We start from the raw sequence: 19,774 nt of genomic DNA, 5'->3' as shown, positions 1-19,774 counted from the left end.
TCCTCAAATCCCCAAATACCTGCACTCTTAGACAGTGTAGCCATTCATCCAAATAAACCTAGTTCAAGGAAAGTGAACACTCAATGCATATGTGACAAACCTGTCATTTTAATATTTTGCCAGTTACGTGAAACTGTCATCACACATTGTCAAGACATTGTGCTATAGACCTACTGTAAAACATGATATTCGCGGCACGAAATTTTCGTGAATTGGAGCTGATCGCCTTTTTCGTGGTATGAAATTTTCGCGAATTGCCACTGGTGTTCAATGCATATAGTGTAAACAAGAAATTTCGCATCTTTTTAATTTCGCGAATCTTGGCGCTCGCGAAGTTCGCGAAATTAAAATGCACGCAAACATTCCTCATTTTACAGTGTTCGGAGAACCATGCATTATGGCGGAGGCATACCAGTCGCCATAGTGACATTTCTAGTTCCTTTTTCTTTCTTTCTTTCTTTTTTGGTATGGGGTGACTCCAGACATGTAATGACAAGTCAAAGTTGGCATTTACACTTTTTTCCTCAGAGTCCACTCTATATATCTTCTCTTCTCTTCTCTTCTCTCTCTTTGTCTGTATTCCATCATGTACCATCATCATGAATAGAGCTGTTCATGAATTTGCTGAATGGAGAAGTTGATGACATACAGTTAACAAACATGCTTGGGCAATGTACTTTTTTTGCATTGTGTTTCACTGTATCAAGGGTGAAGTTTAGTGTACGAGTAGTGGAGTGAAGTGGATTGGAGCAATGTGGCAGATATCATTTTAGGAATGTGGCCTACAAAGTGGTTCAAATGGTGGAGGTGACCTCCATGTGGCCTTCAGGACAATGCCCATAGGGCCAAAACCATCATTGTCTTTTACAAATATAGATGTTTTACTGCCAAATCATACTGTATTTAGGTACATGTAAGGTGACACTAGCAGTGCTGGTCCTATAATATAAGGTGCAACAAGTCTGGATGGGGAATTGCCAGGTATTCAAATAGATAATAATGATTGCCACTTGTATAGTGCACATGTCTGCCATTTGATGCTCATGGTGCTATGATACAGACAATTAACTACGCATAGCATGATACACAGGAAGAGAGTAGCAATTAAACAAGATTTAGAAATACAAGTAAGGCATAGCTTATGAAAGGCTGAATGAGTATTTTTTTTTTAAGTTCTGATTTTAATTCATCTGTTGTTGAAATTTGACAAAGATTCTTGTGAATACCTTTCGGAAGTGTTGGACCTATAACAGATGATGCTTGTTTTACCCATGAGTGTTTGACTTTTGATGCATGAAATATAAATGCATCTGCTGAAGAGTGTAGATTTCAGGGTTTTTTGCATGATGTGATGAAGTCACTCATAAAATAAGGGGAAGGCGAGTAGATAGCATGTTACATCAGCGAATTGATTTCAAGGGAGATTCCTTTGTCTACTGAGAGTCAGTGAAGAGACCTTAGAACTGGCAGTAATTTTTATGCCTCCGCCACGAAGTGGTGCCGGAGGCATTATGTTTCCGGGTTGTCCGTCCTTCCGTCCGTCCGTCCGTCCATCCTTCCGTCCGTCCTTCCGTCTGTCCGTCCGTAAAGTGGCAAGCGTAACTAAAAAACCTTTTGAGGTTTCCTAATGAAACTTGGCATGTATGTGTATTAGGGGATGAAGTTGTGCCTATCAACTTTTGGGTGCACATGCTCAAGGTCAAAGGTCAAAAGGTCAAGGTCAAATACGTAAAATTTCACTATTTCCTCCATATCTATGCATTGCCTGAAGATATTTTCTTGAAACTTAGTGTATGCATGTATTACCCAATTAAGATTCTCTGGTGAAAGTTTGGGGTCATGAGGTCAAAGTTCAAAGGTCAAAAGGTCAAGTAGAAATATTAAAATTTCACTTTTTTCTCTGTACCTTGGAAATTGTTCAAGGTATCTTCATGGAGCATAGTATATATACATGTACTGACTGGCAGTGATTATCTAGAGAATTTAGGGTTCATGGGGTCAAAGGTCAGGGGTCAAAGGTCAAGGGCAACACTTCAAAATTTTACTATTTACCTCATATTTATGCAATGCCAGCAGGATTATTTTTTTACTCTTGGTGTATGCATGTATAACCCAATAGAGATTCTCTGTTGAGAATGTGCTGAACTGTTTCTTCCTTATCTAGGAAATGGTTCAAGTTATTTTGAAACTTACTACATATTTTTGCATGTTCTGCCTGACGGTGATTATCTTAATATGATTTCTAGGGTCAAAGGCCAGATGAAAATGGCAACAATTTACTATTCAATACAGAAATTACACTTTTTCTCCATACCTTGAAAATTACTCAGTGCATAAACCTATGAGTGGATCAAAGTCAGGTTAAAGTTCTTAAATCTCCAAATACATGCTCTCCTATCCATCCAATTAAACCTAGGTCAAGGAAGGTGAACATTCAACACATTTGTGACAAACTTGTCATTTTGATATTTTGCCAATTTTGTGAAAATGTAGTCACACGTTGTCCACATGTACTATCTATGACCTATTTAGAGAACCATGCATTATGGCGGAGGCATACCAGTCGCCATAGCGACATTTATAGTTTTAGTGAGTGTTTAAAGGCAAGCTGCAGAATTCTGAATTCACAGGGGTTTATATACTTCTTTCCTGGAATGGTTACAGAACAGTAAATGAGTGAAATATAGGTGAGAGAAAATAAAAGCATATATTACAAGCTTGGTTGTATTTAAAGGACGGTACTTTTGGATAAATCCTAAATTTGCACAACTGATCTAACAAACATCCTGTTGTACATACAGGATGTGATTCTGAAGAGACATTACAGCATCAAATATGTGTTGCACTTAATAGAGTAATCAGAGTGTGATCAATATAAACTTTATGATGTTGGTAATTTCTAGTGTTTAATATTTGTTTTGATCTAAGTAGCAAGAATTATTTTTTTTTCTCTTTTTAATATTTCAATTCAGGACTATTTGATGTCAATCACAGTTTGAGTTCATCTAAACATTACTCAAAGTTATCTATTCCTGGTGGAATCGAGGGTTTGGTAGAAACATAAATTTGAATATCATCTGTAAATGCAATGCATCTTGAAGAGTTTTCCAATCAGGTGAAAGTATATGAAAAAGAGAAGTGGCCCACCAACATAACCCTTGGGGGTACGAAGCTTAACTTCAGATTGCTCTGCAGTGAAATCACTAATCTTCACACATTTACCGGTACCCGTAGTTCAGTCTGCAAGATATGATATAAACTAGTTTAGGATAAATCCACCCACCCCCATGGATCTCAGGCTGCATTTATCAACCTTCCCAAAAGTGTCTCAATACCCACTATCAAAACATGTTAGCAAATGCCTTTTGGATTGTGTTTCTCAAGTTGTTGCATTTATCAACTCTGTCACGAGTCACTTAGAAGACCTTGTCACTGTGTATCTCCACTGCTCAGTTTGACCCGAGGAGCTCCGAGCAGAGATGTGTAGTTGACATTGGTTGGTGTGGGATGGTCCGAGCTGTAAACACGTTTCAAAACAACTTTGCATTTATCAACTCTACAGAAATATGTTTCCGGTTAGAAATGTGTTTCTAACCCCTTAATCAAAACAGCTTTGTGTTTATCAACTGCCCAAAACTCCCTGAAAGTTGTTTGGAGACCAAAGTTCTGTGCCAGAAATGAGTTGATAAACACACCCTACATGGCTTTATCATGATCTTGAGAGCAGTAGTATCAAAGGGTAATGGCATACTAACCTATTCAAGTCCTTGTGTATCCCCACTTTGCAGCTGGAAGCAGTGCCTCAATGCAATGCCACAAAAATCTCAAGTACTTATATCTTAGTAACACTTAAAAAGCAACAACAACAACAACAACAAGCATCTGATCAAGCAGTGCACCGTTTAGGGAAAAGATGACAATTGTCCATAAGAGTCCCATGGGTGGTCCCATTTGGCCTCATCCCTGTGAGGATAGGTTAATCCTTTGTCTATCTTCTGCAAAATTTAATTTGATCAGATTCAGGCAGAAATCATCCTCAGTGGTTGGGCATGCATATTTAAATATCCAGTGGTGTAGGTTATATTCATAGAGAAGTTTGTGGTTTATTGTATTGTATTCTATCGCATATCATTCAGTGAGTACAGTATACAGTGTATGTAATGCAATGCTATCATTGATGACAAGGGTGTTAGTGACATTGCATTAGATGAATTCATCTCAAAGAAGAGGTTGAATATGATAGGTGTCTAATAAGTCTGAAATTAGGAAATAGACATGCCAGGTTTTTATGTGGGCAATTTGGTTCTCAGTTGGGAAGTCGAGCACACTCATGTGAGCAGTCATGCTGCTTGAAAAACAAAGAAACAATCAAACTACTGTTCAATGTAAATTTTTTCAAGCATCGGACAACTATGAGGCAATACAGTGCATCTGTGGCAGTGCGAAGTCTCATCCACTACAACTCCAGTCGTAGATGGTGCAATAAGGATGGTGGGGGTGGAGGTGGCCATGGCTGGAAACCCCTCCACAAACCAGAATGGTTCGCTGTTTCTAGAAAGGTATGTCCACTGCGCTGGAATGCATAATTTTGTGAACTTACGGTTATAAACTTTATGTGAATGGGGCAAGATCATTATAGCAAAAATCTGCATAATATAAAGGGAGATTGTAGTATTGTGTGAAGACCATGCTCCATGTATGCCTATGGATAGCGCTGAAAGTGTCTTTGTAAAATCTTGAATAAATGTTTTCAACCAGTGTCTGATGCTGTGTGACATCACTCCCTAGCCATTGGTTTGCATTTGATATGTTAATATATGTCTTGAATCTTCTGCTGTGGAATTCCCCATCTGAATGATGTTAAGTCACGTTCAAACTTTACAAGTGTAGTTTGGAGTCTTCCAGTGATTTCTTCACAGAAATGGCATTTGATTTATAAGATAAATCTGTTCCTATGGTGAGGACTTGAATCTTTAAATAGGGATCACTGGTCTTTTGTATCATAGTGTCTTGCAGAAATCCATTTTGACAAAAATGTGGCACTCATTTAAAGTGCCTACAGACCGGCAACAATTCCAGCTAGTGGCAAGGCTCGTGTGAATGGGAAAGGTTATTGTAACATCTATTGCGAGATTACCTCACGATATAGGCAGTTGGTACAGCTCTCTTACATGCTATATATGTCAGTACCAGCAGACATATTTAAACATTACCAGGTAATCATAAAGGAGTCTTAATTCTAATCATTGAATTTGAAAATTCCAAGAAAGTTGTTTTTGTAAAAGATACATCATTACACCCCTTTCTTTCTTTTCAGTATCAAGAAAGATGTGCTGTAGCCAGACATTTGTTCGTGGGTCATAGTTGGACACCATGTGATCTTCAAACACAGCTGCTGCCATATTTGGCTCTGACGAACACTCCACTAAAGAATCCTGGTAAGTTACATTCTTCACTCAAAGAAATAATGCAAATCCACATCAAAAGTAAATTCTACTTAAAGTGAATTTTAGCATACTGAAGGGACTCTCTAAATAGTTTTTCTAAATGACTTATCATGCATTTTAACTTTAACCCTATTCCCAACGAGGGGGGGGGGGGCATTTTGGCCCCCCCCCCCCCCTCGACATTTCGCGAGATAATTCTGCAACGCGTAATGCTCTCGCTGTGACATTGTACAACTTTTTTCTTTCAAGTATCGCGCAACTTTTGAGACCAAAGTTGTTGCTCCCGGGCATACCGTTTTGAAGCCACGCCCCTTTGAAAAAAATTTGTTGTCCCAAAAATTGCTCAAAAACATGATTTTGTGTACAAATCCAATGTAAATTGTGTTTTTGCAATTCATTCATATAAGAATAAATATTTTTACTTTCAATGGCTGATAATTATTTATTTTAGCCTGATTATGCTTTAAAAAGTGTCAGCGACAAATTTTGACCAAAAAAAACCCAACAAAAACAAAAAGTAAAAAACAAAGAAATACATAAGAAATTCAATAAACATTAAAATATATAAGAAATAATTATGAAGCTGAATTTTTGCTTCAATATTATTGTTGAGGATATTGAAAAGAATATGTTCACCAAAAATTAGAAGTCATGGAGCTTTATTTTTTTATTTATTGGCAAAAGATTATTTTTGCATAAGTTATTATAATTGTAAATTGTGTTTTTGCAATTCATTCATATAAGAATAAATATTTTTGCTTTGAATGGCTGATAATGATTTATTTTAGCCTGATTATGCTTTAAAAAGTTTCTGCGACAAATTTTGACCAAAAAACAACAAAAACAAAAAGTAAAAAACAAAGAAATACATAAGAAATTCAATAAACATTAAAATACATAAGAAATAATTGTGAAGCCGAATTTTTGCTTCAATATTATTGTTGAGGATATTGAAAAGAATATGTTCACCAAAAATTAGAAGGCATGGAGCTTTATTTTTTTTTTTATTGGCAAAAAGTTATTTTTGCATAAGTTAGCATAAATTAGTTAATATAAAATACATAAATTAAAATTTGAAAAATCTAACTATACGACTATACGGACTTGTAGATTACATTGGCCTCTACCTTGGTGCAAATTTTTGTGAGGATCGCACGATCGATGACCGAGATCTGAAGGGGGGGGGGGGGGCACAAGGCCCCCTCGGTGGTTTCAAGTCCCTAAAAAACCCCGATGGGATTAGGGTTAAGGCTTGGTTCATCATATGAACATGGGATTGTCTTAACAGCAAAATCAATACACCCACTTACAATAAGCACATAAGAAAGGAACCACCCAAAACACTGCTTCTCTAGCAACCCTCAAAGCTACCAATAAACTATAGTGGCATAGTGGTATGTGAAACTGAGTAAAAGGACACCTTTTCAGTTTGTTTGAGCATTTTTTTTATTGTCACATACATAATCAGGTACATTATTCCTGAATCAAAGCAAGATTTCACAATATTTTTCCCCTCTGTTAGTACTGCAAGGTTTTATGTGGACATCATGTAAATACAAAGAAGACAAAACTTAATATTAAAACTTAAACTTAACTTACTGTCTTTTTAAAAGAGATGTATTACAGACCTCGAAGTTGAATGTCCTTTTGCGTGTCATTTGATCTTAAAGGGAGTGGCTAGTATCTGATCAGTGGGAATGCTGGGGGATGATTGTTCCAATCCTTGTGGGATTCATTTAAGAGTACATTATATATCTATTGTTGTGTGAAAATTATTTGCTTCAGAATTGTCTCATATTCAAGTAATGTGCACTTCAATGTTTCCAGGTTAGCATGCCTGTACAGTGACGGGACATTAAACTGCCATCTCCCAGCATTCCCACTGATTCCCCCTAATCAGTTACTAGCCATCCCCTTTAAAAGTTTCAAAGTTAACTATGCATATGAACCATTTAAAATCACTCAAGAAATAAAAGATACCGCAGTTATGCTACTTTGTATGTTTTGTGTCTCATATAGGTCAGATATCCTTTCTACAGGAAGTGACAAGATTTTCGAACTCTGTGCATGAAAGGTTTGTATTAAACTTGTCAATTACCAGTAATCTTTCTGTGGGAAATGTGTGTGGGGGTGCACGTGTGTGTGCATGTGTGTGTGTGTGTGTGTGTGTGTGTCGTTGTTGTATTGGTCTTCAATTGGGATATCCAAGTGCTTTTACCTTTTAATCTGTGATGCACCTCAATATTGGGATACCTCTGCATCCAAAGTGTAGGAGAAAAGGGGCCATGGAATGCCTACTTTGCCCTTCCCAGGGTGGATGTTATTAGGCAATAATTTACATGAAATGATAATGACAAAAACTTACATGAGTAAACATTTGTGTCCAGGTTAACTTCAGCCAGAAATGTCAAGTTGTAGGACATGATAGAAATAGATTTACAAAAATTGCATGAATAATGATAGTGATAGTCAGAGGACAAAGAGGTCACCATTCTTTTGCAAAGAGGAAAAAGTATGTACAATTCTAGCCTACAAATAGTTGGCTTGAAATTACAGGAGTGAAAGATGAAAGGTCACAGTCAGTTGTCGCTAAAATTTACTTGGCCTTTTAATTGCTTGAGACACAAATGCCTCAAAGTTGACTGCATGGCGTAGTAGTCATCACCATTCTTTTTTAGGATATTCTTATGTCTTTTGATGATACATGAAAGGCAAACAAGAAATGATCTGACAACGGCAACTAAAGCATTCACTGTTTGCAATATATGTGAAATGTTATAATCTGTATTAGAGATGCTAAACAGTGTTATGCCTTGTTACCACAGTGAAACGATGCATGATATATCAAAGGGTAAATAGAAATATTTGTTAAACAGTGTGTCTACAGTAGTACACTGCTTGTGGCATCAGCCATGTGACTTGCTGTGTCATTCACATGGAGTTGTGCCATTGCTTTTGCTTTATGCCACAATTTTTGAACAAGTGTGTGTCTTTATTTAGAAAAGAATAGATTTGCACATAAGTTTCAGGATGTTTTGTGTGTGGATATGTCTGTCAGTGGGGAGCTCTGAAGCATGTTCTGGATAGATGTAGTTACATCTATTAGTCACTCTAACCCTTTCTCACAACTCATTATGTTGTCACATGCTTATCCCTCGATCGTCAAGCTTATACAGTCACTTGCGCATGTTATCTGTTGCATATCATAATACAATTGTATTTGAAGGAAGTGGCTTCAGAGGCTGGATGAGAGGGATCAGGATGACACCAGTGTAGAGGATGACTTCAGCAGCTCACAGCCCACGGTGTCCTCATCACAGAGTACCAGACACAAGCTGATATTAAGCAACCAGAACACAGATGCCCTGGATGACTCTGCAACCAATGAGGACAGTGATGATGAGGTCATTATCGAGGATTATGACGATGACTGAAAGCATATCATAATTTGATAAACTTTGTTGCAAGAAACATGTTCACTCCCTGTTCCATGAGGGGAGCCTCCAGATTTTTTTGTGAAAAACCTAAAACATGACATTGTTTGTGTTTCACAACATGTGCACAGAGTTAATGGTTTAGAGATTGGGTTTTTTTTTAATCCCGTCCCATACGTTCATTTCAGCATGCAAGAAAATAGTTGTCGTGTGAGCAAGGCAGCTCACCAGAAAATCTTTGCAATACCCACATAAAAGTGATGATGTTTGTTCAATACACTATTTGTCTTCCATTTTTGTCAGGCACATTAGTGTGAGCCCAGTGAAGTGTTCTTATTTTGTTTGTGTTAATTTATGGCACAGAAGAAATGTTTACAGCTTTTTGCCGTAAGAGCAATTAGCATGATAAGTGCTTAGGCACAAGCGAATAGATGTTCAATAACTTTCGTTGGAAGGTTTCTATTGGTATTTATTATGCACAAGTGAGTTTTTCATTTGTGTATAGAAATAACTTATTATTTTATGCCTTTTTTGTGACATAGGGGTGTCTGTGATATCAGGAAGTTCAGCTACGTGTATCTTGACAAGAACATTCAAATGATGATATAACACAAGCTCCGGCAACACTGTTCTGTGTCCGAGTCTTTCTTAATGCAGAACATTAAAGAAGAGTTTCATGTGAGACATAATTCAAGCAATATGCTAGATTCTCCTCTTGCTTCTCTCTTATATCACAATACTTAGTTAATTTTGAATGTCCCTTTAAAAGCTGCAGGGTGTTTTACCAAAGCGTATGGGAGATCTCCATGATATGGACACCATTTACTTGGTTCCTTGGTACATGTGATGATCAAAGAGTATTGTAACATCATGACTCTTTTGTGAAATGCCACCAGACTTGGTACAAATGAAAGCTGTTTAGGGCATATCGTTGCTGTAGACAAGGGATTTATCTGACAAAGATTCAGTTCAGATGAATTAATCAAAGAATATTTTATGTTGCTTTCCTTCAGAATTGTTGCAAGCAGCTTTTTCAGAGAATTTCACTGCAGTGATTTTAATCTGCAGTCAAATTGTAGATACAGACTGTGAGTCCATGTTTTCAAATCATTTAAGAAAAATGTTATGAAAATTGACAAGACTATATTAAGGTGTTCAAAGGGAATTCTCACTGATTTGGATGAGTGCATCAAGATGGAAGAAAAAACAACAGATGTTTGTCTGCTGATGTAATTGATCCCTTGTTAGTGTTAGAGCAATTATTCCTGTCTGGGATGTATGCTTTGATACAGTGAAGACAAGGTACAAAAATAAAATCTGCAGCAATGTGTTTGTTGTTGTTGCTGTTGGTCAGAACGTAATATGTTCCTGCTCAGTGTGGCAAATATGTTATCCGAACTTGTGACTGAGATGCCATGGTGTTTTAATGAAGACAACTAAAGAATTTCATGATGGTAAAAAAGGAATGAAAAAATTAATACTGCTCTAATATGTTTGCTACTTTCAGTTCCTTGTATTCTGCTAGTCATCAGTCATGAATAATGTGTATGTATAATTTCTTTGGTATAGACTTCAGAAGTTGGTTTTGAGGTCTGAAAAACAGTTATATATGGCCAAGAAGTAGTAGAATTTTTGAAGAGTTTTCATCTATCGAAAGAACAGAATGCATTTTTCTGTGCATTCTGTTCTTTAGATAGATATTCTTGGTGCAATTTTAGTATAATTAATTTAGGCCTCTGTCCAATGTTGTACACTTTCAGGACTTCTGGCTAAATTTCACCTACGGTGTGTCATAGAGATGTATGAGGCTTTTCACTCCCAAAAGTTGTGAAGATTGTGATTTGACTTTGTGTTGTTGTAGCCCAATTAAAAGGGAATTCCAGTGCAGTTGAAAATTAGTCTGAATAGAAGGAGTAAAATTTTCTAGCACAACAATGAACATTTGATCAAAATTGGATGAAAAAGTAAGGAAGTTAATATGACATTTTGAAGTTTTGCTAATTTTTCAGGAAATAGTTCTTGAACAGTCAATATGAATATGCAAATAGTGAAGTGATGAAGTCATTCCTTCACAACTTGCCGTATAGTTTGTACATACAATTGTGAAATTTCCAGTTTTTCATTCAAATGCAAATATTCCATAGTGTCAAATCCTGATTTATCTAACAGGTTATTGTTCTTAAGTTATTCAACCAGGAATAGCATGATGTTTTACACTGTATAACAGAAACGCTGATTTTCCTTCTTTTTTTTTTTGTGCACAATCAACTAAAAAAGTGAGGTGATGACATCATCAGCTCACTAATTTTCACATATCAACTGTACGAGAACTGTTCTGCAGAAATTAGCAGAACTTCACAATTTTGTAACTTTCCTAATTCTTATCCCATTTTGATCACATTTTCACTGTTGTACTCATAAGTTTTTACTCTTTCTTATCAGACTACTAGTAACTTACAACTGGACTAGAATTCTTCTTTGAGGATTTTTGTATGGCAGGAGAGGATTATTTCAAGGATATGTCATTATGAGGTTTACATTGCATAAGTCTTGAATGTCTGCCATGTAGAGGACAAGAGGCAGAATGTGTTTCCTTGTTCCCCCCCTTTTTTTGGTTTGTGTTCATTTGATGGTACAGTGTATTTCTTCTTTGCCATGCCTTGCCCTTGATATTTCTGAAACCATGTGACAAAAATGCAAGGAGGAATAGGTCAAAGTTTCACAATTGTTATCACAAAGCAGTGACAATTTCTGAGAGCTGTAGGTTTACAATCTTTATTGTTTATGTATTCATCTTGGATAAAAGGTGAGGCAGCCAAAGAATAATAAGAACGAGGTGATAACAGTTATGTCAAACTAAAACTTCAACATGTCCCATGTATTGAAGGCCGTAAAATAACATTCAAAATGTGTATGTACATTTGGTCAAAGTAATGTAACTTGAATATCACTGAAGGCAACAAATAGTCCAGTTCTGTAATGCACAGGTAAGATGCCACAAGCTTAACTTGTAGAATGGTCAGTGTTTTTAATCATCTCCAAGTGAAAGAAAGGAAATATCCATCAACTCAACACCCCTTAATTTTTCATCTTGAAATCTTATTTCAGCACTCAGATGCACACACTACCATTCTTATGCTTTTTTTTTTTTTGTTTTTTTTTGTTATGATGTGTGTATTACTGCTTGAATCCAAGATATTCCGCCAGCTTGAAATGACTGTCATTTCACAGTACATTGTATACAAATGATGCTCAGGTCTGAGTGCATCAGTCAGAATTGTGTGCATAAGGTAACTATGGAATGCCGAAGCCAAGTGGGTTTAGGCTTAATTCCATAGTTACCGCATGAACACTATTCTGACTGATGCACGAAAAGACATGTTCGTCATCTGTGTTATAGAGTGGGGACAATTTTCCTACCAAAAATCCATTTTTCGATCATGTTACCCAATGGCAATGGCAAATTTCCTGGATGCATTTCATTTTGGCTTGCCAAAGACAAAAGCCCGAAAATCATGCATCCAGTTCTTCAAAACCATGATTTTTCAGCCAATAGGCATCTAATACTAAGCACGTGATAACATGTTTACCACTGTGAGGCAGCATGTGGCCAGTAGAAAATCTGCACATAGCTCTCGACCAATGAAATCACAGGATTCTCACTACCCATTTGATAATTCTTGCAAACTATTGAAATGAAATACACGTATGGCACATTTGAAGTGTACAACGTATATTTGGCATCCAATGTAATATTGAAAAGTTGAACCTTTATACATAACACATACCTGAGTGTTACAGATACAAACTATGAAAAGAGAATGATAGAACAAATTGTCAAAGGGGATGATTATATAGGATACCACAAAATAATGTCAAGTTTTACACTTTCAAGGTGCCACATATACTATCTTACTCCATTTCAGTGATGTCAAAATAACAGAGATTAAGTACTTATAGCCCACACTTGGCAAGATGAAGGGAAATAAGAATGTCTCTCAATACGATGCCTTGGTGTACACGTACAAACCTGTTTTAAATTGACAGTGGTGGCATATTTTTGAGAGGAAGCCAATCTAAGTGTGATTAATGAATGGCATCTGTGACTAGTGTGGAAGCACAATTCATTTATTGTGCTTGAACTGCACTTCAGTTTGGTGGGAAAATGTTCAGCACAATGTGATCTAGGCCTACTGTCCCTCACTTTGTGAGAGAGAAAAGCGTGTGATTAGTTGAACACAGAACTATGTAGGCACCCATCTTTTACAGGCTTATGTATGAACTGATATCAATGATATGGTCACCAAGAATTGCCTTTTTTTTTTTTTTATAAGTGCTTTTAATTTTTGTTGTTTCTGTGAACCTAACCGGCTGTGCTTTGTAGAATGCTGATGAAGTACATAGAACTGATGACAATCATCTAAACAGTGCTCTTTAAGCAAAATGTGGAAATCAATGTTTAGCCTGGAAGCACAGCTGAGTGCAATGTCATTTTAAAGTATCTTATTCTGCTTTCTCAGTGTGCAAGATGCAGACCAACAAAGTGGCTCTGTTGGTAGTGTACCTGCCTTGCAATCAAATTGCTTGTATTTGAGTCCCAGAGAGTCCTGCTGAGCAGTGTTGTGTGCTATCATGCCATCCAAGAGGCAAAACATTCTGTCCCTTGAATAAGACATAAAATGGAGGTCCTGTGAGTGGAAGAGTCACAGTCTATGCATGCAAAGGATTATTTATTCATTCAGGTTGCCAACCCAGTGCAGTGGTAAACCCATAACACAAACTGGAAAATTAGCGGGAGATGCCGACCAACCCAGGTGACGAGCAATAGTCTGCTAATGGTATCAACCAAGCACATGGTGCCACACAAGAAGAAGTGTGCAAGATGTTTATGTGAGTCAAATAGAAATGCCTTGTTACATGCTGTCACATGTAAAAGAAAAATCCAGCCTTTATTGCATGGTATGGTATTCCCAAGAAAGATGTGTCAAAGTAACTTTGTACTGAAGTGTGAGAAATGAAATGTCACACTTGCAAAGAAGTATCATTAAAAATCTTGTCACAAGGAAGTGACTGTGTTCAGAAATATATTTTTCCGCCAAATCAATTCATTTGTGTGATCATTTATCCCTTACACCATAGTGATCTTATGGACTGAAATGTGAACAATGATGTGGAATGGATCCTTACACCACAAAATGAAGGAATTTAGATTTGCAAACGGTTTTCACAGTTGTGTGTAAAGATGCAGGCAAATAATGTAAGTCCCTATGCATAATTACATACAGGTACTTTGTATTTTAAATATACATTGTACACATACATCATACTTCAACAAGTACATCAGCTTTGAAGGTGACAGTTTGTATGCTGTTGAAGGGAAAGTTCTCTTTCTGAGTATAATGATAGTAATTAATAAAAGTGAATAAATGAATACAATAAACTGCTGTTCTCCAAGGACAACCCCCATTCATGATCAAATGGAATGTGAGTGGTCTGTATGGAGCAGAATGAATGCTTTGTAGATGCAAGTGGGATATCATGTGACCAGGGTAATTATTACGCTGCAAAGCAATTTCATCACCACATTGCTATAGAAACATGCCATATACATGTATGTTAGCGACAAAATACATCCTAATCTACAAGATTGTAAATTAATGCAAATTAAGACCAAGATCTATTTTAACCTGTAAAACACTAATGCACAAGCATTGAGTCTACTATTGGGTTTGTATATCAGTTTTAAAGGGGATGGCTAGTAACTGATCAGTGGGAATCAGTGGGAATGCTTGAGGATTTTTTTTTTGTCCTCAATTTGAGGGACTTTATTTAAATCAATTATTCAAAATCATGCATAAGTCAATACAAGCATAAAACAATTGTAATCATAGTTCAATTTACATCAAATGAAAATTCTGTATGTAACGGATTTTATCATCGATTTCTCGAATACTTCTTTTTTTAGAGATGTCATTACAATATAACAGAAACTCATATTTGAATTCTTTTACAATAAAGGATGCAGTAAATCGCTGGTTTCTATATTCTTCCATGAGATATACCTTATAAATTGCATATTCCATAAAATTAATTATTGCATTTATAAAGAAATAATCTTTCTCACAAATTTCATACCCGATTACTATGATTTTCTCATCTATGATGATATTTTTTCTTGAACATTCAAAAATAAGGTCACTGGTCCTTGCCCAGATGTTTCTTATTCTCGGACAATATAACAAATTATGCATTAACGATTCATTTTCATTACAGAATTTGCACTGTGCATTTGTGGTAATTTTCCATTTCAATAAATTATCTTTAAAGGGTAAAATATTGTTTATCACTTTGAAATTAAACTGTTTCATCTTGTTGAGTTTCACTTTCAACAGTTTAAAAGCAAATACTGACTCCCAATCAAATGTATAAAGTAGGTTGAGTTTACGTTGCCAAATGATGATCATATTTGGTTCTGAAACCTTTTTTTTTTTCTTTTAAAAAGGTATAATACATTTTGGCTTTTTTGCCGAGGATATCAGAAACATTACTTCTTGACACTTCAGACATCTGTTGACTATTCATTTCATTTCCAATTTTTTGATTACGTAATTTATGCAACCAAAAATGAGGGAAGGCGTGTTTCAGTTTTTGATACTGAAAAGAAACAAGTAAATTATCAGTTTGTAGACTATTATTAACTTGGGTTTGATCAATCCACAATCCATTTACTACTACATCAGACACTACATTTATACCATTATTACTCCAATTGTGAAAATAAAGCATTTCTTTTCCAAATTTGATATTACTGTTAAGCCATAAAAATTCCTCGCCAATATCTGTAACAACAGATCCACATATCGTATTTCTGCCCAATAGATCAATAGATCTCTATAAAATGATGGGATCTTATATTTCTTACATAAACAAAACATATCTTTTGTGGAACAATTTATCACAAAACATGTGGGAGGTGTTGCAACTTTTTGAAGCCAGAAGCTAGCAATATTTTTCCAGGGGCGAGGGTGATTGTCAATAAGTTTGGACAGCCATGACAATCTGAGTGCTTTTATTTTTGACTCGATGTCTACCATACCAAGACCACCAGCTTTTGGAGTATTAGTTATTACATTTCTCTTCACTTTCTCTCTTTTGGAATTCCAAAGGTATGCAAACAAAATCTTATTAATATCAATCATACAGCTTGGAGGAATCGTAAACGCTGTTGCTACATAAATCATTTGCGAAATTAATAACGACTTAATGATTGTTATCTTACCATAATATGTTAAATTTCTCATTTTCCACATATTGATTATGCGTTTCATTTTTTCAATCTTCCTGGACCAATTCAAATATTCAAAATTGTCACCATGAATATTCAAAAACACTCCAAGATACTTGACCGGTTCCTCAGACCATTGTAAACCATCAATACACTCATCACAGTTTCCATTTAAACAAATAGCTTGTGTTTTTATAAAATTCAGTTTTGGACCAGCATATGCACCAAATGCTTCAATTTCTTTCATCGCTTCATTTCCCGATTGGATAGAATCAACAAAAAGCGTTGTATCGTCCGCCAATTGAGATATTTTGATTTCTTTTAAATTTGACTGCTTACAATGCGGAATACATATACCTTTGATGTTATCATTATTTCGTACCTTCATTGCAAGTACTTCAACAACTAAAATGAACAGCAATGCAGAAAGAGGACAGCCCTGGCGAACCCCTTTAGTAATTGGAAACGTTCTGGACAACCAACCATTGTTCAAAACCTTACAATCTGCATTTTTGTAAATAGTTCTGATCCACTGAATAAACGATTTTCCGAAATTATACCGCTTCAAAACTTCAAACAGAAAATCGTGATCGACATTATCAAAAGCTTTCTTAAGATCAAGAAAAATGAAAATACTCGGTAAGTTTGTCTGTGAACAAAAGTCTAATAAATCCTGTACGAGTCTTATATTTTCTACTGCTGATCTTTTTTTAATAAAACCCATTTGATCAAAAGAAATTAATTTTGGAATTACATTTTGTAAACGTTTCGCTAATGCCCTTGTAACTATTTTATAATCAATATTTAACAAAGATATTGGACGCCAATTATCAAGTTTTCGTTTATCATCCTTCTTAAACAGCAGTGTTAATATAGAATGTCTTTGGCTATCAGATAATGTACCATTTCTATACCCTGTATTCAGACTGTCTAACAATAAATCTTTAATATAATCCCAAAAAGTCTTATAAAATTCAGCACTTAAGCCATCACTGCCGGGGGATTTGTTATTTTCCATTGACATCAAGGCTTCAAAGCATTCTTTTTCTGTAAGGATTCCCTCCCAACTTAAACTGTCATTCTCTTCCAAAGTAACAAAATTCAAATTTTGCAGATATTCACAATAATTATGTAACTTCTCTGAGTGGTATAATTTGCTGTAATATAAATCTCTTCTAAAATACATTTCTCATCAACAATAACTTTGTCTTTCTTCAAAACAGCATTAATCTCCTTTCTCTTTGCATTCTGTGTTTCTAACCTCAAAAAATATTTCGCAGATTTTTCTCCTTCTTCAATCCATTTCTCTCTGGATCGAATAAAAATACCTCTACATTTATTTCTATATATTTTTTCTAATTTCATTTTAATTCTTCTTAGTTCTTGTATATTTATCTCTGTAGGGTCTTCATCAACTTTTTTTTTCAATCATATTCAAATCTTGTTGAAGTTTAAACGAATACTGATTTGTTATTTTTTGCTTATATTTTGCATATTTTTGTGAAAATTCCCTTATCTTAATCTAACACATCTCCCGTTTCAATTGTGAATCAAAATTTTGATATTCAAAACGCATCTTACCAATCATATTTATTATACGTTCCCTATACAGTTTGTCTAACAACAGAGAATTATTCAATTTCCAATAACCTCTTCCCCGTGTAGTATCACAAATCTTAATTTTCAGTGAAATGGCGTTATGATCACAACGAACAGATGGTCTGATATCAGTATTCTGAACAACACATCGTAAAGATGACGAAATAAGCCAATAATCTAATCTTGAAAACAGACCGAGCGATAACTGACGCCATGTAAATTGTTTCGTAATTGGATGAACCAATCGCCAAATATCTATCAAATCTAATGTTTTGATAAATTTTAAAAACCATTTTTGGGGTTTATACGGATGAGATATACCTTGCGTATCTAACTGTCCATGTTGAACACAATTCCAGTCACCACCAAATATTAGTTTATTTTTCGAAATATCTAAAGCGTTAACCCAGGAAATTAAACCTTTGTGAAATATGTCTTTATCAGACGTTTTCGTTGGTGAATACACATTGATAATACAATATTCATCTTTCTCTGCAAAAAGTTTAAGAGCCAAAGCTCTGCCATCGCCTTTAGCAACAACTGATATAATATCTACCGAAAGTTTGGAATTAATCAAAATTGCCACACCTTTCGAATGGTTTGTACCATTATCAAAGTAACAGGCACCTTTCCATTCTGATTTTATAACGTTTTCCATATCTTTCGTCCAAAAAGTCTCTTGCAACAGTATAATGTCAGCTTTTTGATTAATCATCCAAAGAAATATTTCTTTTCTCTTCTCTCTGTTTCTTAATCCTCTTACATTAAGAGATATAGTATGAATCAGATTCTCACCAGTGAACATTAAACGTTGATATTTCATGCCTTCTGTGTTCCTGTGACAAACTACGCTGACAATTACGGACTACGTCGTGTATCGAGAACTCACTGCACCAAGAGTGTGATATGTGTTCCGTGCATAAAACGCGCTGATTTTTAGTGAACATGTGAAAGCCGATAGCTGTGGTAAAAACATCCATACACAAATAGCCAGATCCTTCACCTACTGCGTGAGGGATGATGCAAAATAGGAATGTATGTGCACCTGATTCATACCGAGGTAAATCACTTCATTGCGGAATGCGTGTGTAGCTAAGCAACGCTACATAAAAGAGATCAACAATGTAATATTCCGTTTTCTGTAGTAGTCATGTTGATTATAAATAAGTGGTATCGGTATAATCTTATGATCGACACTAGTCATTACTGAAAAAATGTTCTCGAGATATACAAAAGATGATTTGTTTTCTCCTCGATATAAGTTCGTTAACATATTGACCATGATTTTGTATAAAAAGTAGGCATTTCAAATTGACATATTGCAAGAAACTGTATTATTTGACAACAATCAATTTTATAGCGACATGTTTGTTCATTCCTTTTTCTCAATTGGGTTATCTTTTCCACTGATTTAATATTCACTGATTTAACTTCACCTGTTGACATAACACTCACATTGTTTTTCTTTTCCAGTGATTTAATTTCCTTTGATTTCGTTTCTATTTCTGACATCAAAATCACTTTCTTTTCCATTTCCATTGGTACTATTTCACTTGGTTTTTGTTTCCTCATTGAATTCATTTTCTCTCTTCTCGCTTCTTAGGTTTCCCTTTCTTGGCGCCTTTATCTTGTTTAGGGGGGGGGGGGGTCGGTGTTTCTGGAGACAGGGGAGATGGAGTAGCTTCGTCGCTGTCGCTCCCTGTGGATGTTGCATCGTTATCTCCCGAGTCTTCTACATCGCTTTCTTTTGCCTGTGTTTGGTTACTTTCCTGTTGGGTAGTCTGCTTCGCATGACGAAGAAACTCTGAGATGTCGACTTGTCGTGGCCTTCTAGTCTCTCGAGTTGTCTCCTTGTCGACTGCTCTCTTGGTGTGCTTAGAGATCGCACCTGTGGATGGATTGATGATGTCAGATGAGGCGGCCTGATCGATGGACGATGAGCTGCGAGGTGTGTTCTCACTGTTACGGTCACGAATCCTGGCAGAAGCACTTGGATGCGCGTTACGTAA

At 35.9% G+C, this 19,774-nt stretch overlaps 1 protein-coding gene across 1 annotated transcript in view; it reads left to right on the top strand.

Moving 5' to 3' along the window:
* The window catches only part of LOC140237353 (cell cycle checkpoint protein RAD17-like), a 33,099-nt gene extending 18,768 nt beyond the window's left edge, over nucleotides 1-14,331 (top strand). Inside the window, exons 12-15 of the mRNA XM_072317288.1 lie at nucleotides 4,401-4,559; nucleotides 5,318-5,438; nucleotides 7,467-7,521; nucleotides 8,674-14,331. Of these exons, the coding sequence (XP_072173389.1) occupies nucleotides 4,401-4,559; nucleotides 5,318-5,438; nucleotides 7,467-7,521; nucleotides 8,674-8,881 (543 nt within the window). The 3' untranslated portion in view covers nucleotides 8,882-14,331. The remainder of the gene's footprint in view (nucleotides 1-4,400; nucleotides 4,560-5,317; nucleotides 5,439-7,466; nucleotides 7,522-8,673) is intronic.
* The last annotated feature ends 5,443 nt before the right edge of the window (nucleotides 14,332-19,774 follow it).

This window comes from Diadema setosum, chromosome 13 (assembly GCF_964275005.1).
Source record: "Diadema setosum chromosome 13, eeDiaSeto1, whole genome shotgun sequence".
NCBI lineage: Eukaryota > Metazoa > Echinodermata > Echinoidea > Diadematoida > Diadematidae > Diadema > Diadema setosum.
This window is presented reverse-complemented; position numbering and strand designations above follow the sequence as displayed.